Source organism: Halichoerus grypus, chromosome 6, assembly GCF_964656455.1.
Source record: "Halichoerus grypus chromosome 6, mHalGry1.hap1.1, whole genome shotgun sequence".
Taxonomy (NCBI): domain Eukaryota; kingdom Metazoa; phylum Chordata; class Mammalia; order Carnivora; family Phocidae; genus Halichoerus; species Halichoerus grypus.
The window spans coordinates 113170818-113186516 of record NC_135717.1 but is presented as its reverse complement, the minus strand read 5'-3'; the positions used below and the strand labels follow the sequence as shown (position 1 = coordinate 113186516).

Below are 15699 nucleotides of genomic sequence, written 5' to 3'. Positions count from 1 at the left end.
GTGGCTGGGGTGGGGAAAGGTGTGTGGCATTGAAAATAATTTTATTTACTTATTTGAGAGAGAGTGCAAGCGAGCACGAGTTGGGAGGGGGGCAGATGGAGAGAGGGAGAAGCAGACTCCCCGCTGAGCAGGGAGCCCGACGCGGGGCTCGATCCCAGGACCCCGGGATCATGACCTGAACTGAAGTCAGACGCTTCACTGGCTGAGCCACCCAGGCGCCCCTAATTTTAAAATATATATGTGGTGAAACAAATAATGCCCTAAGACCCTGAGCAAGTCGACCAAAGAAAGTAGACCAGACCTCACATTGACGCTGAGAGCCAGTGAGCGTCCCAGAGGGGTGATAACGATTTAGCTGTAAATGCTTCCCCTTCACTGCAGTCTCCCCTGGACAGCTGTGGGGTCCGTGTCATAGGCAGTCGCACGTGATGGCGGCATGGCACCCCAGCTGCAGACAGTGTGGCAGGCCACGTGGCACCAGTTCAACAGTTGTGAGAAACAGGAACACCGAGATCTGTTAACGGGGCCAGAGCTGCAGCTTTAAATCCTTGCTACTGCAAGTGTGGCTCGTGGACTAGCAGCATCCACAGCACCTGGGAGCTTGTGAGAAGTGCAGAACCTCAGGTCCCACCCCACATCTACTGAATTAGAATCTTCAATGTAACAAGGCCCTAAGGAGATTCGTATATTCATTAAAGTTTGAGGACAGCTGCTTTAAACTTCGGCAAGGGAGAGGACAGGGGGAGTCATGCAGGGAAGGTTGGGAAGGGTTCTCTTATTTTTTAAGAGGAATGGGTCCTGGAGGAGTTGAAAGCACTCAGGTGCATGGCAGCCCCAAACACCCCCATCTGAACACCCCCGTGGAAGCTATTTCTGGATCCAGAGTGGTGACTGCTGCTTCATCTCCCCCTTTCAAGGGCTCTGAGGCTGGGTGGGGAGTATGTCATATGATTTCTTGTTGTTTAGCTAGGCTTTTATTTTTATTTTTTATTTATTTATTTTTTAAGATTTTATTTATTTGACAGAGAGAGACACAGCGATAGAGGGAACACAAACAGGGGGAGTGGGAGAGGGAGAAGCAGGCTTCCCGCCAAGCAGGGAGCCCAATGTGGGGCTCGATCACAGGACCCTGAGATCATGATCCGAGCTGAAAGCAGACGCTTAACTGACTTAGCCACCCAGGCGCCCCTTAGCTAGGCTTTTAAAAGATAGTCTCATCATCCTTGAAGTGATGTGGGGTTGGTCTTTTTTTTTTTAAGGTATAATTTATATACAATAAAATTCTCCAATTTAAAGGATAGGATTTTTAAGTTTACCCAAATATAGTTATGAAGTCACCACCACAGTCATGGCGTATACATTTCAATTGCCCGGGCACCTGGGTGGCTCAGTCAGTTAAACAACCGACTCTGGATCTCAGCTCAGGTCTTGATCTCAGGGTCATGAGTTCAAGCCCCGCATAGGGCACCACACTGGGCATGGAGCCTACTTAAAAAAAAAAACAAAACGAACATTTCTATTGCCTTAAATATTTGGTTCTATTGTCACCATTTTCCATTTGATTAGCATATAGTACTTGAAAAAATGGAATTTATTATAATGTTATCCAAGTAATCTTTGGGTAAGTTAGGGTAGAACAAAGAATTACAGTTTTATCAATGTGATTCAAAACAGTAACAAATAAATGTTTTTATTTTTTTTATTTTTTTTATTTTTTTTTTTAAAGATTTTATTTATTTATTTGAGAGAGAGAGAATGAGAGACAGAGAGCATGAGAGGGAGGAGGGTCAGAGGGAGAAGCAGACTCCCTGCCGAGCAGGGAGCCCGATGTGGGACTCGATCCCGGGACTCCAGGATCATGACCTGAGCCGAAGGCAGTTGCTTAACCAACTGAGCCACCCAGGCGCCCCCAAATAAATGTTTTTAAAATAGATGTTTAGATGTTATTGTTTAAGGTAGGAGCCAAAATTTTCTTGTACCAAATACAGTAAATATACCTAGGATCCCTGTCAAAAATATTTAAGAAATCATGGAAAGCAGGAGTATCACCAGAGGACTAGAAATGGGCAGATTTCATCCCAACTTTCAGAAATGATAAAAAGTAGATCTCAAGCATAATTCAAGAGCAAATTATTAGATAGCTTTTATGTGCAAATACTGTAGAAAATATTGCTCCATAGAGGTCAATAGGGTTTTCCTAAATAGTTGTGCTAAACTAACTTCATCTTTTGAGATAATAGTGAACTAGTAGGTCACAGGATTGTCTTAGGAAGAATGTATCTTGATTTTAGCAAGATGTTTGGCATAATCCCATATGACTTACAAATGAGATACTAATCTGTAAGTTCACTTATTCTTAGCTAAGAGTCTGTTTGGTATTGTATGTAAATTGGCAAACAGGATGGGCTACAACTCTGAATTAAACCGTCATGGCCTATCCTACAGTCTAGTAATGGAGGAGAATAATAAAGCAATGAAATAAAAACATTACTTTGGCTGCTAGGTGGAGGATGGATCAGAGAGGGCAAGAAATGAGAGACAGATACAGAGTACTACAGTTGCCCAGAAATGAGAGGTGTTGGTGGCTTGGATCAGAGTAGTGGCAGTGGAGATGGAAAAAAAAAAGGTATATGGATTTAGGAACTATTTTGGAGAGAGAAGTGATAGGACACTTGCCAATGATTAGATGTGAGGGATGAGAGAGTAGATAAGAGATCAAGGGTGACTTCCAGGTTTCTGGCTGGAGCAGTTGATGGGGCAGGGGGCCATTTTCTAGATTGGGGTCTTGTTCTATTCAAAGTTAGCACCAGTGACTTGAATGAAGGCAAATTCAAGATATGAAGCTTGATGAGATAGTTGATACATGAGTAAAAAAGATCAACAATTTTAAAAGATATCACAAGATAGGAAAGACAAAATATAATGGAAAAGTGCAGAATCCTTTCAAAAAAAGTATACACAGGATAGAACCAGGAAGAGTAGCCTAATATGAGTTTCCAACAGAAGCTCAATAAGAAAAGTGTGGCTTGGTTGCCGTAAAAATGAACACGAAAATAGGTTGCCTTCAAGGAAGCATGATGTCCAGCTCAAGTTAATAATCTTAACGTGCTTTGCGCTATTTGGACCAAAACTGATGTGACGGCGTTGTGCTTTTCTTTGGCATACAGCCATGACAAAGGATGGTTGAGGAACTGGACCATGACTGAGATGTAAAGAGCCTGAACTTCCCCATCATAGGATGAAAGCTGGAAGAACTGGAGAGGTGTAGGTCAAAGGGCACAATCTGAAAATGAGCGCCATCAGATGGACTGTTTGGTGGAAGAGGGTTTCGATTTCAAGTAGATTCAAGTAGGTCCAAAGGGTGAAATGGCAGTGGTAGTTTCAGCTCAGCCTCAGTTCCTGTGAGTGGCACTTTCCAGAAACAGGATGGGATGGGTGGCGTATGTGTCCCCTGTGACACACCTTGCAGACCTGGATGCCTGTGTGTTGGATGCAGCAGAGAGGTTTCCTGTGCTGGGTGGAAAGCTGGACAGGGTGGTGTCTAAAGGTCCCTTCCTGATCCTGGAGTCTAGAATTGTTTCCTAACAGGCTCCTTCCCCATAGGGGACACAAACTCTCCGAGGATGTCCCCGCACCACCTCTTTCAAAGTGTTGCCGACAACGTGAGGGTTCTCAGAAGTTCCTGACCACATTCTTCACTAGATAACTCCCCTGCCGCTGCTTCCCCAGTGCCCATGTCCAGCTACAAGTTCTGGATCCCCTTCTCTTCAAGGCTGAACATAAGTCTGAAATACCAGCACCTTGACAGCTCAGTTCCTATTGCTGACGTTTAGTTGCCACCCAAACGCCTTTTTCAAGTGGTTTTTGCCGTAACCATATTAGAACTTGTCGTCAATGATTAGAAGTGTGAAAGTGAACATGATGTTCGGATGAGATGAAAAAAGGAATCACTCATGTTCCTCTTAGCACAGGAATACCGGTGTATATTTCTCTTCCAGCAAACCACAATAATATGTACAAATATCTAATTGGACAAATAGAGGTACAATCACGCTCAAGACAGGAGAAATGTTCAAATAAGTCATTACATTTCTCGCAAGTCATTCCTCCTGCTCTTTCTTCTTGATGTTTTTTGTCTTTGACATCTCTGGATGCCCTTAAACTATTCTAGCATCATTATAGCCAATTAGACAACTCAGTTTCTTGCTAAGAATCTAAACAAGGAGATGCACTTCTCTAACTTTTAATTCCATTAATACTTCTAGATATTTTTTATAGCCTAAAGCGGTCTTAAAATTTTACGTACAGGTTTTGCCTCTTACAACCTGATAGGAAAAGGGTTTTGTTTTATGTTAGTTTTTGGTTTTCGAAGGGAAGCTCTATATTTTGGGAAGGATGAAGAAGACCGTCTTCAGAGGTGGGGTGGTTAAAGGCAGAGACTGTCAGACTCTCACTCCAGGTCCTTTTGTCTGGGGTGCAATGTTATGTCTCTTAAACACGGGAGCAGGGGGGTCGTTTTCATCACAGTGGGAGGACCTCACTCTGCTGTTGGTAAGTGTGGAGGAGAAGATAGATGAACTCCCTGCTAATCTCTTCCCTGAAAAACACTTTTCCCCCCGGAAAGAGAAAAAGAGGTGATAGGAGTTTATGAAGAAATCCTTTACTTCTTGCCAAGGGCCACAGGTCAGCTGAGCGTCACCTACAAAGACATTCAACCCAGTAGAATGTGTTGGGAGGCAACCATGTGCAAGAGCCATGTGGTCCCAGGGGCTGCTAGCTGAGGGAATGGATGTTTCCTTATAATGTTTCTTTTGCTAATAAGTACCCAGATCTCCTAGGCTTAGGGCCTTTGGTTAATCATTAGGTAGACATGAGAAATTGTCCCTCCTGCTAGGCACATAGTTCCTGCAAGGTCATACTCTCTACTCATTAGCCTGGGGCCCCGTGGCAGGATCCCCTCTCCTCTCTAGGTCAGTCCCAGGGGGATAGACTCAACAGGGCATGTGGTCACTCCAGAGCAGCAGAAACTTGCATCTCTCCTATCCCCAACTGGAAGCCCATGCTAGTCCACATCACGCCCAAGTCCTCTATGGCTTGTTGCATGCACACGTAGGAGTTGCCCGTTCGTGTTCATTGTCCCTAAAAACATGAGTGAACTCTGAGCAAAATTTGAAGCTTGCTTCTTCAGAATAAATATTGTTTATCTCTTACAAGGTGAAAGAAAAATCATACCACAGTTGGGTCCTGTATCTTCCTCTCTGGCAGAGCATATCAAATCGTGTTCCATTACATATCTCAGAACTACTGGATGGGTGAATAACTGCCTGCTCTCAGTTTCTCCTGTCCCTCAGCCAGAATAGATAATAAGGGACTTACCTTCTTAATCACCCTCCCACTCAAGGATCTTAGCTAAGTCAGTATATGTCTGAATGCACTTCCTTACCATCATATCTTCACCTAAATTCCCCTTTTTTTAAAAAAGATTTTATTTATTTATTTGACAGAGAGAGACACAGCGAGAGAGGGAACACAAGCAGGGGGAGTGGGAGAGGGAGAAGCAGGCTTCCCGCTGAGCAGGGAGCCCAATGTGGGGCTCGATCCCAGGACCCTGGTATCATGACCTGAGCCGAAGGCAGACGCTTAACGACTGAGCCACCCAGGCACCCCTAAATTCCCCTTTTTATTAGCTGGTCAGTTTGGTCTTCACCCAGAGTGTTAGGTTTTCTGTTCTTTCTCCCAGTGTTTGTTTTTACCTCTGCTGAGCTCTGTCCCTCTTTTATGTTTTGTGACCAATCTCTGGCATTCTGTCTGCTCTGCAGTTGATCATTGTGTACTCCCCCATTGCATATAGGAGAAGCAAAACGCCGTAAGACATGAGAGAGCCACGGAACTGTCTTTCTGCCTGGGGCAAGGGAAGGGTGACATCTGAGCTGGGCCCAGGACAGTGGTTCAGTGGGTATGTGGGCTGGGGGATGGGGTTGGGAAGAGAGAGCCCACACAGAGAGAATTGCATGATGCACCAAGTACCTCTCAATGGCACTTGCTAGAAAAATCTTTGCCTTAATTACTCAAATGTGGAATCAACTGCACTAATATATTGTTCTAGGGATATATTTCCCTACATCAGGGAGTGCGTGGTTTCATTTGGGGGACTGGAACTTTTTTTCCTTTTAGCAAATAGGTTTTATTTTCAATTACCAAGTCTGTTTTAACCAAATGATTCAGAAATAATCTGTGTAATCTCCCACATCATTTTAACTGTGCTTTTTCTTGAGGAGGGTTTGATAATGAGCCAGATGTACTAAAACAAAAACATGAGTTCGTCATTCAAAAAAGTCTTTTCATTTTGCTTGTCAAAATTTTCCCATCAGTTAAAAGAAGTGCTTAGTCTTTAAGAGGAACCAGGTGCAAAAAAAGTGAGTTATCTCAGTGGTCCAGTATATAGATTCAAAAATAGCCATGGAGTAATTAGATGAAAAGAACCTTAGACTTCATTTAGCTTGTGTCTATGTTATAGGTGAGGAATCTAGGGATGGGAGAAATTGAGCAAGTTGCCTAAAGTTACATGGTCATCGACAAGCCTTTCCCTCAGCCCCTACCCACCCCCCCCACCCCCCCGCCCAGCCCTACACGTCTTTCACACTTTCTCACACGGATGTAACAGAAAGTACATCATAGACCATAAAAGCTTTCTTTCATAATACTGTCTGAAAGTCATCTCAACTGAAATGACCTCAGAGAGCTATTTGGGCTTTGAATTAATGTAGAGGATTTGCACAGTTAGGGTTACTCAGATTCTAATGAGTAGCTCTTTATTTGGTAGAACATTTTTACTGAGGATTTTAAAGAGGGTGTGACCAATAGTTTCCAAAATTTGGATGCTACCAACAAACAGTGTTAACCATATAAATAAGCCTTTGTCCTTCTAAAATGTAAGGTCCAAGTATGTTCTTTTATAGTTATTACAAGACTTATTTTCTTTGCTTTAGGATACTTTTGACTTCTGTGACACTGCTATCTATATATTCAATAAACCTTCTTTTGATCTGTTCAAAGGAAACAGGTAAGCTGATAATATGTCTAATTTTGTTAAAGCCAGGGTGAATGATTTGCATGGTGATATTGTGAACGAGTGATATCCTCCCCATTCAGCAACTGATTATTGAACAGTACTTTGACCTACAGTCCCTCAAAAACCTATGGTGGCATTTACCCAGAGAAATAGATACAGCACCATGGAAATTAAATTGTCTTGAACACTGAGAGAATAGTGTTGCCATTTAAAGCACACCTCCAATTATACCTATTTTTCTAGTTTAAGATGACTTCATTTGAAAGGCTTCAGTTTTTCCTTAGGTCTTTATAAATTCAGAACAAGGATCCCAAGTTTTGATATTATAGACTTCAAGATTTTAAAAGTAAATGGAGCTTTCATTCTCTCGTGTGTGTATTCCAAGGAGAAAATGTTACACCCGAGGCAATGTGGGAGCAAGGGTGCTGTGGAAAGGCTCCAAGTTCTGGGGAGTGTAATACCTGAAATGTTTGTTTTCTATTCCTGGGACAAATGGATTCTGTTTGTAATACTTTGACTTTTACTTTAGCTAAAACCACATTAGCCAACTATTACTGTACAGAGACGACTCCATTTAACTGGGACATTTTGTAATAGATCGAGGATCTACCATTGTCTTGTTTAAACACCGGTCTTATGAGAGATTAAACAAAGTTTTAATTATAGTCTGACCCATATTGTTTTCTGTGAACATTTTGAAAACGTGAACCGAACTGTCATAAAGAAATATAAACATGTTTTTTTAATGGATGGTTTAGCAGTTTAGTATTTATTGAGATGAGACAGTTGAACATGTTAGGATTTTGCTGTAGCCAAATTATTCTTTTGACAGATTTATCTATTGGTCTCTTTTCTGAGTTGCATATCTTTGAACTAAATTTTACAAATGATCAACGTTCTGGTGTTGACTATCATATGTTTGTTATTGTGTTTAGGACATACGAGGCATTCGTGGAATGTTATTAAAATAATCCCTTGTTAGCCTCATCAGTTCACATAATTAATTCAAAAGGAAACTTCTGTCCCAACTCTAAGGATTTTTATTTTTAAATCAAATCTTTACTTTAATGATATGCACCAGATTGAGAAGGAGATCAGAGTAGGAATCTCCCCCCTCCTCCCCAAGGAGGAAGACTCTTTGAGATAGTTAAAAATAAGCCTTTTATGACCTAATAATTGAATTGTAAATGCTTTTGTAGCCAACCTGAAAAAGGAGAAATGGTGGTCATGTCTGACATTTTAAAATGTCACGAGGTTGCAACACCTTAACCCTTGCAAAGCCCAAAAGGCTACGTGTGTGATTTTGAGAAAGACAGAATAACTTGGGGAATAGTCCATAGAGTGAGGAAATATTGGCTTTCTTTAACTTTTAGATCCCTGTGTCATTTCTTGTGTTCTCAACTATGATTTTTAAATAGGCTGCATGGTTTATGAAAAGCTGGGAGAACAGGTCTTTGGCACCACAGGGAAGCTCGTAATCTTTGGAGCCACCTCTCTACAGAACACTGGAGGTAAAAAGAACACGCTTCTCTATGCATAACTTTAAAGTATGTGAATATTATTATCTTTTCTAATTCTGGTGGTTGGGTGGCCGCATGAATTTTAACAAAATGGAAGCAGTATCGTTCTCCTTGCTAAAATGGCACATGGAAAGTAAGGCAGAAAGTAAGAGCAGTCACTCATTTAAAACCAAGTATACTGAGTAGCCAAAACTGTCTTTGTGTCTTATTGAAGGTCAGTCTAAGAACAGGCTGGTAGCCTTTTATATAGCTTGCAACATGAGCCTTAGTATCTTCTTTCTAAAAATGTTCTCATTTTCCTCTAGCAATGCTGAGCTACCTCTTCATAGTAAAAAATGAACTACCCTCCGCCATAAAGTTTCTCATGGGAAAGGAAGAGGCATTTTCGTAAGTTATAGACCATTTTTTTGCAAGATAACGAAAATATTTTTAATGTAAATGTGGGTTAACCAAAGTTTTTGTTTTATGAAAACCGGAGGCACCTGAGTTTTCCCTGGGTTGTTTTTTTCTTACTCTGTTGTTCCAAAAAATTTCTCTGGGGCTGTTATATAAATGAAAGAAGCAGGGAAAGCCATTTGACTCTGAGCATTTAAAAGGTAGATTTATCTGTCAGGCTGCAAACAGTAGATGCTGCATCCCCCAGAGAGCCTGAAATCTATATCTAGTTTCTACAAAACAGAATGGATACAGAGTATTTTTAACACAGACATATATTTAACACAGAAGTGGAACACGCAAAAACATTAAGACCCTAGTCTCTTTCTTAAAGAAGGGAGCAAAATTTACATGAGCTGACTTCATTAAAGATAAGCTTGGAAAATGTTGGGGCTACACCTGGCATGTTTTCACTCCTTCTTGTTTAACAGTTCTTGTCAGTCTTAGTGTTTCTGCCTTCTTTCAAGGGAGAATTGTAGGAGCCAGAGTTCCTCGCGTTCTGTCATCAGGACTCAAGGTCAAATACAAGAGGTTAGGGAGAAAGCGATGCCTACCTCTGCTGACTTGTTTTTCAATGGTATCAGCCAAGCAAAACAAAAAGGAACTTCTCCTTAAATAATTGATAAGACATGTTGTAATCGGACGGAATGCAGTGTGTGCATTCAGCTTTGAAACCACGTAAATTATTCAGAGGAATGCCACATTTAGCTGATGGGGGAGGGAAAAAAAAAAATCCCTTCTTCCATCACTTGGGAGAGAGACGATAGTAAATGGGGAGTGGTTGGGTTAAAGTGTTTGGATAAACCTGAATAATGATAGAAATTAATGGTAAAAATTAATAATAGTAAAAACTCATTAAAACATATTGTGAAATTTTACATTTGAGAAAAAATGTGACTTTCTACGGAAATATGACCCAACCACTTAAATGCCTTTTTCAGAGCCTGGTATGTGGATGGCCGAGTTCTGGTGGTGGTAGTTACTTTTGGCATAATCCTCCCTCTGTGTCTCTTGAAGAACTTAGGTAAGGAAAGAGCTTGCTTTTATCATAGTCTCTGCAGTGCCCAAATGAGTCAGAAACCTAATAAAAATGAACAACTTTGCCCCCTCTACTTTCACTTGTAGGGTAAAGATTAAGTGAATGATAAATTACAAGTATTACTCAGGCTTGACTTTAATATGGCATAAAAACACTGGTCAGTATGTGACTTCCTAAGCAATCCCTCTACTGAGCTGTAGAGGGGGGCAGTGAGGTTCTGGGGCCAGCAACAGACACAGGGCCACATCCAATAGCACAACTTACAGGCTACTCTGAGAAAAGTACAGAAAATGGAATTCTCCTTATACAAGGTCTTAAGTATCCTGATTATTTAGAGAAGTAGATTTTCAAATCTATCAAAACAGAAAGTTGCTTATATTTATCCCCTGAAGTATTATGAATCACTCTTAAATTATCAGAGTCTAACCAATCTCAATTATTTGCTTCACTGAAGGGAAAGAGAGAAGTGACAAGTCAAAGGCTGCAGATAATCACCAAGTCCTATCCACTTGGTTTTGACATTTTTTGTGTGTATGTTTATATTTGGAGACAAGTGTGTCTCATGTTATGGGAATTGTATACATTGAATAATGTGGCCAGACTGCTATCCAGTCCAAAACGCATCTCCTTTAATTCTGGGCTAATTCAAGGAAGACATTTAGGTTATAAAGTTCTTACCCCAAATGATTGCTAACCATAGTGTTTTGTTTTGTATGAAAAATATCAAGCCTCTGTAGCTGTTACGTAAGATCTAGAAGTAGATCTTAAAAACGACTTAATTTTCTGGTTTCTAGGTCTGTGTTTCGGCTTCTCTGTATATATACATGTAGCTCTTTTCAGATTAAGGAGGGAAGGGCTCTTCTTCTCCAGGGATGAGAATAGTGCAACCTCCCAGAGACCACTTACTCTGCCTTTGTGGAAGTTACAGTGGTTGGGGGACTTCAAGGGGAGCAAGGTGAAGATCCCCAGATGCTCAATTTATTCCTAGAAATCACTTCATCTCCTCTCTGTATGCCCCTCATCTGGGACGAGAAGTATTACGTAGCTGATATTCAGTATGTATACAATAAGTCCGTAATAAAGAACTATCGAGTAGATCAAAGAGTAAATGCATTTGGCCGTAAGATTCCATTCAGAGTAGATGGGGCACCTGGGTGACTCAGTCGTTAAGCGTCTGCCTTCGGCTCGGGTCATGATCCCAGGGTCCTGGGATCGAGCCCCGCATCGGGCTCCCTGCTCAGTGGGAAGCCTGCTTCTCCCTCTCCCACTCCCCCTGCTTGTGTTCCCTCTCTTGCTGTGTCTCTCTCTGTCAAATAAATAAAATCTTAAAAAAAAAAAAAAAGACTTCATCAGACATCAGAGTAGAGCAACAAAGAGCTATGGCCAAATTTGGAAGGCTCTTTTTTCCCTATCTGGGAATCTTCATTGTCTAGTGTATCAGGGAAAACGGGAATCAAAGCGGTAATATGATATTTTTATTTAAAGTCACCATTATTTTGCCAAATAAAGGAGCACTCTCAAGTAATAAATCTTATATTCACATAGGCATATTTGTATATTATTGGAACTATGCTGGAAATAATGCATTGAGGGGCACCTGGGTGGCTCAGCCGTTAAGCGTCTGCCTTCAGCTCAGGTCATGATCCCAGGGTCCTGGGATCGAGCCCCACATCGGGCTTCCTGCTTGGCAGGAAGCCTGCTTCTCCCTCTCCCACTCCCCCTGTTTGTGTTCCTGCTCTCGCTAACTCTCTCCCTGTCAAATAAATAAATAAAATCTTTTAAAAAAAAGTTAAAGAAATAATGCATTGAAAGAAACAAGGTGATACGTGAAATAATAACAATAAATTTTTTCAACTTTTCTTTTAGGGTATCTTGGCTATACTAGCGGATTTTCTTTGAGCTGTATGGTTTTTTTCCTAATAGTGGTAAGTGCTGATGAAAATGGTTGGTTTGGTTTTGCCATAGTACAATGCCATGCAGCAGTTATTCATTGTTTAGCTTTATTTGATAATGTCTATATTGTTTCTCCTATATTCCTTAATACCAGGTTATCTACAAAAAATTTCAAATTCCCTGCATTGTTCTGGAGCTAAATTCAACAATAAGTGCTAATTTAACAAACCCTGACATGTGTACGCCAAAATACATTACCTTCAATTCAAAGGTAAGTTTCCTTATATTTTAAATATAAAAAAGAGCATTTTACTAAGAGCATTATCGTTCTCATATTTGTTGTAATTAAACTGCTTTGAAAGTATTTGTTCTCAATAGAGCACCATACCACTGCTTCCCAAATTCCATAATTTGGAGACCTTTGAGAAATAGGCAAATATTACATTTCTTGCTTCCTCTTACCCAGTTTACATAAAGGACAACCTTAAGCATTCTCTGTGAAAATCTCTTTCTGGATCATTGTCTCAGCGCCTCTCTTCCTTGTAGATCTTTAAAAACAAATTAATGCCATCGTTAGCCCACTGCTCTTCCCTGGTGGTGACAGAAAGGCATCCCTCAAGTTTCCCCAGCTCACACAGTTGAAATACAGATACCGAAATACAGATACACAAATTGACACTTAGCAAACTTTCATATAGTTGGGATGCTGCTAATAGCATGGAGAACAGTGGACTATGGAACCAATCACGCTTGGATTTAAATCCTTCCACAAGTTACCAAACCCCATGTGAAAAACAAAGATTCTGTTCTGTCTCTCACAGGGTTTTTTTTTTAGAATGGGCCTGGTCCAGTGCTTGCACAGACTTAAAGCATGAGAAATGTTACTTTTCTTCCTTTTTTTTTTTGCATCAGAAGTTGTATTGAGTTTGAGAGTTTTAAAAAGTCTTATCTAAGAAAACTAAAGAGATCTCTCTCTCTCTCTCTCTCTCTCTCAACTCTAAGGACACAGCCAAAGTAGTGACTGAGGAAGTAGTTGTCTTTTTAGATGCCATCTTTTAAGTCTGATTTGATGCACCCTATAGAGCAAAGAGCAGTGGAACAGAGATGGGAGAAGTCCTGGGCATGTCACCTAACCTGTTGGAGGGAGTCGGGAGAGCATCAGTGGTCTGTCTACTGCTCAGGGTTGTTGTAGAGACTCCGTGAAATAATGCAGGGAAAGTGCCCGGTGACTGGCCAGCGCCATGTAAATATGGGATGATGCTTTGCCTGAAGCAGTAAAATAGGATGTAGGTGAGGCGAACCTAAAACCCCTGTGTGCCAAGTGCCTCATGTCTCAAGCTAGATAAGCTCTCTTAGAAAGGCTGCTTCTATTTTTGGTATCAAAGCCCTCCTAATAACCGAATAATCCAGGGATTCTGAAGAGCTGTCAGAGAAAACGACAGCGCAGAAATATTGGAGCGGAATAATTTTTAGAGTAAAAAATGCTTCTTCTTAATGTTTATTTTTCTCTTTCAAATAGACCGTGTATGCTTTACCAACCATTGCGTTTGCTTTTGTCTGCCACCCGTCAGTCCTGCCAATTTACAGTGAGCTTAAAGAGTAAGAGATTTGCTTTTTTTTTTACCTTAATCATTTTTTACATCCCCTCGTTAGTACACAAGTACTGTATTAAAATAAATAGATTTGTATAATGAACCTCCATGGACTAATCAGCCGGCTTCAACATTTACTTTCGGCCATTCTTGAGCAAGTACTATATTAAAGGAAAAAAAGAACAAGAAAAATCAGAAATCTGCAGTATGTTTTGGCCGTAAATACATAAAGTGGCCAACTATGTGGACTTATTTTGTTAAATTGGTTTTTTCACATACTATATTACTTAGGAGAGTTCAAGTATTTGTGTTGCTTTATGTCAGTTATGCTTATTTTGCAAGTGTATAATAATAATCAGATTCATGTATAAACTGCAGAATGCGTTGTGTCTGATTTGCCTCTTACTGGTTTAGAGGGAAAAGGCTGCAAAATCAGGCAGAAAGAAATTAATGTTAAGGCCACAAACTGGACCAAGAGAATATTATTGTTCATTTTAAACTATTAAGATGATTCTATAGATTTGTAAATGATTGCTGTTTTAGAGAAAACTGAAGTCCTGCTTATAAATTTCCTCCTGGGTTCTCATTTTAGCCTACTGTTAAGCAGACTTTATAGATAAAAATAGTCTTCATGGCATAGTCTTAAGCTCAGAAAAGATATACAATATAGCTGTCTCTTTCCATTTTGAAAAATAAAATATCATTTAGCATTGATTCACTCATGACTCTTCCTCTTTCATATTTAATTGATATATGGGTAAGTTTTAAAATATCTACATCTACCTATGTGTACATCAATCCTACCTTATGATCCTATACTTAGGACATTTATAAATATGTCTTTGACATCTTTTAAATGTAATAGTCCAGCTTTTAGTTTGTAATTTTCTGATGTGTGTACCTCTCAATTTTTCCTGTTATGACACAAACAAATGTTATGACTATCGTGGTCTGTTATTGAGTACAAGTCTTATAGATGAATTATTTGGGCCATTAAAGAAACTTAAAGGTTCACCCAAACTCCCAGACTAAACTTGACTTAAGAGATAGAGCCCTTCATCATCACAGTTGTGATCACTTGGGTACTTACTGCTCTGGAAACATAGACTTCCAGGTGCATCCCTGAAGCTACTCAGTGGGAAAAAAGGAACCTAAATAAGAGCTTTAGCAACAGAACACCTGAGGTCAAGTTCTAGCCTTGCCCCTGATCTCTGGGCTGGGAGATTTGAATTTATTCTGCCCTTTTCCCCGTACATGCTGAGTATGGAGATAATATCAAAACAAATATTAAAAAATATTCTCTGCCCTTCAGATGAGAACCTGATATTCTTTCAAAAGAATGGGGAAGGACATTTGAGGGATTGGTAGTTCCATGAATCTCTCTCTCACAATACCCGTTTGGTATAAAAGAAGTTATTTTAAATTGCTGGGGGCAGGGGAGGTGGAAGGGGGGTAATCTCAGCTGGTCATATCTTCCCTAGCCTGATAGAAAGTTGTTAGTATTCTTCAGTGTTAACACCAGTACTTAAATTCAGTAACATGGTTTTTAATTTTTAAAATTCCCTTATTTTTGTTCCTAGTCGATCACAGAAAAGATGCAGATGGTTTCCAATATCTCCTTTTTCGGCCATGTTTGTTATGTACTTCTTGACTGCCATTTTTGGCTACTTGACATTCTATGGTAAGTGACTTCTGTTAGCACATAAATAGAGGTGTTTGTAAGTAAATTAGTGAAAATCAGTATCCAAATAACTTTTAACATTTTAAAAGAGATTTATGTATTTATTTTAGAGACGGAGAGAGAGAGAGAGAGAGAGAGAGTGTGCGTGCGCCGTGGGAAAGGGCAAAGGGGAGGAGAGAATCCTGAAGCAGACTCCCTGCTCAGCCCAGAGCCGGTGCATGCGGCTCAATCCCAGGACCCTGAGATCATGACCTGAGCTGAAATTGAGAGTCAGCTGCTTAACTGACTGAGCCACCCCAGCACTCCAATATCCAAATAACTTTTAACACGATAACCCAAAAAAAGCAACAAACCTACCCATTGATTTTGCTGGTCTTTTCGTCTACATAAAGCCAATGGTGATGATTCTTTTACATATTTGTGCAGACAGCACAATAGAATAATTACTGAAACAAGATACTGTAATT

The 15699-nt window shown here is 40.3% G+C and overlaps 1 protein-coding gene across 1 annotated transcript in view; it reads left to right on the top strand.

The window, feature by feature from the left end:
* SLC38A1 (solute carrier family 38 member 1) overlaps positions 1-15699 on the top strand; it is a 59657-nt gene that overhangs the window by 41682 nt on the left and 2276 nt on the right. Inside the window, exons 6-13 of the mRNA XM_078074166.1 lie at positions 6990-7063; positions 8491-8583; positions 8898-8979; positions 9969-10051; positions 11933-11991; positions 12114-12230; positions 13479-13558; positions 15132-15232. Of these exons, the coding sequence (XP_077930292.1) occupies positions 6990-7063; positions 8491-8583; positions 8898-8979; positions 9969-10051; positions 11933-11991; positions 12114-12230; positions 13479-13558; positions 15132-15232 (689 nt within the window). The remainder of the gene's footprint in view (positions 1-6989; positions 7064-8490; positions 8584-8897; positions 8980-9968; positions 10052-11932; positions 11992-12113; positions 12231-13478; positions 13559-15131; positions 15233-15699) is intronic.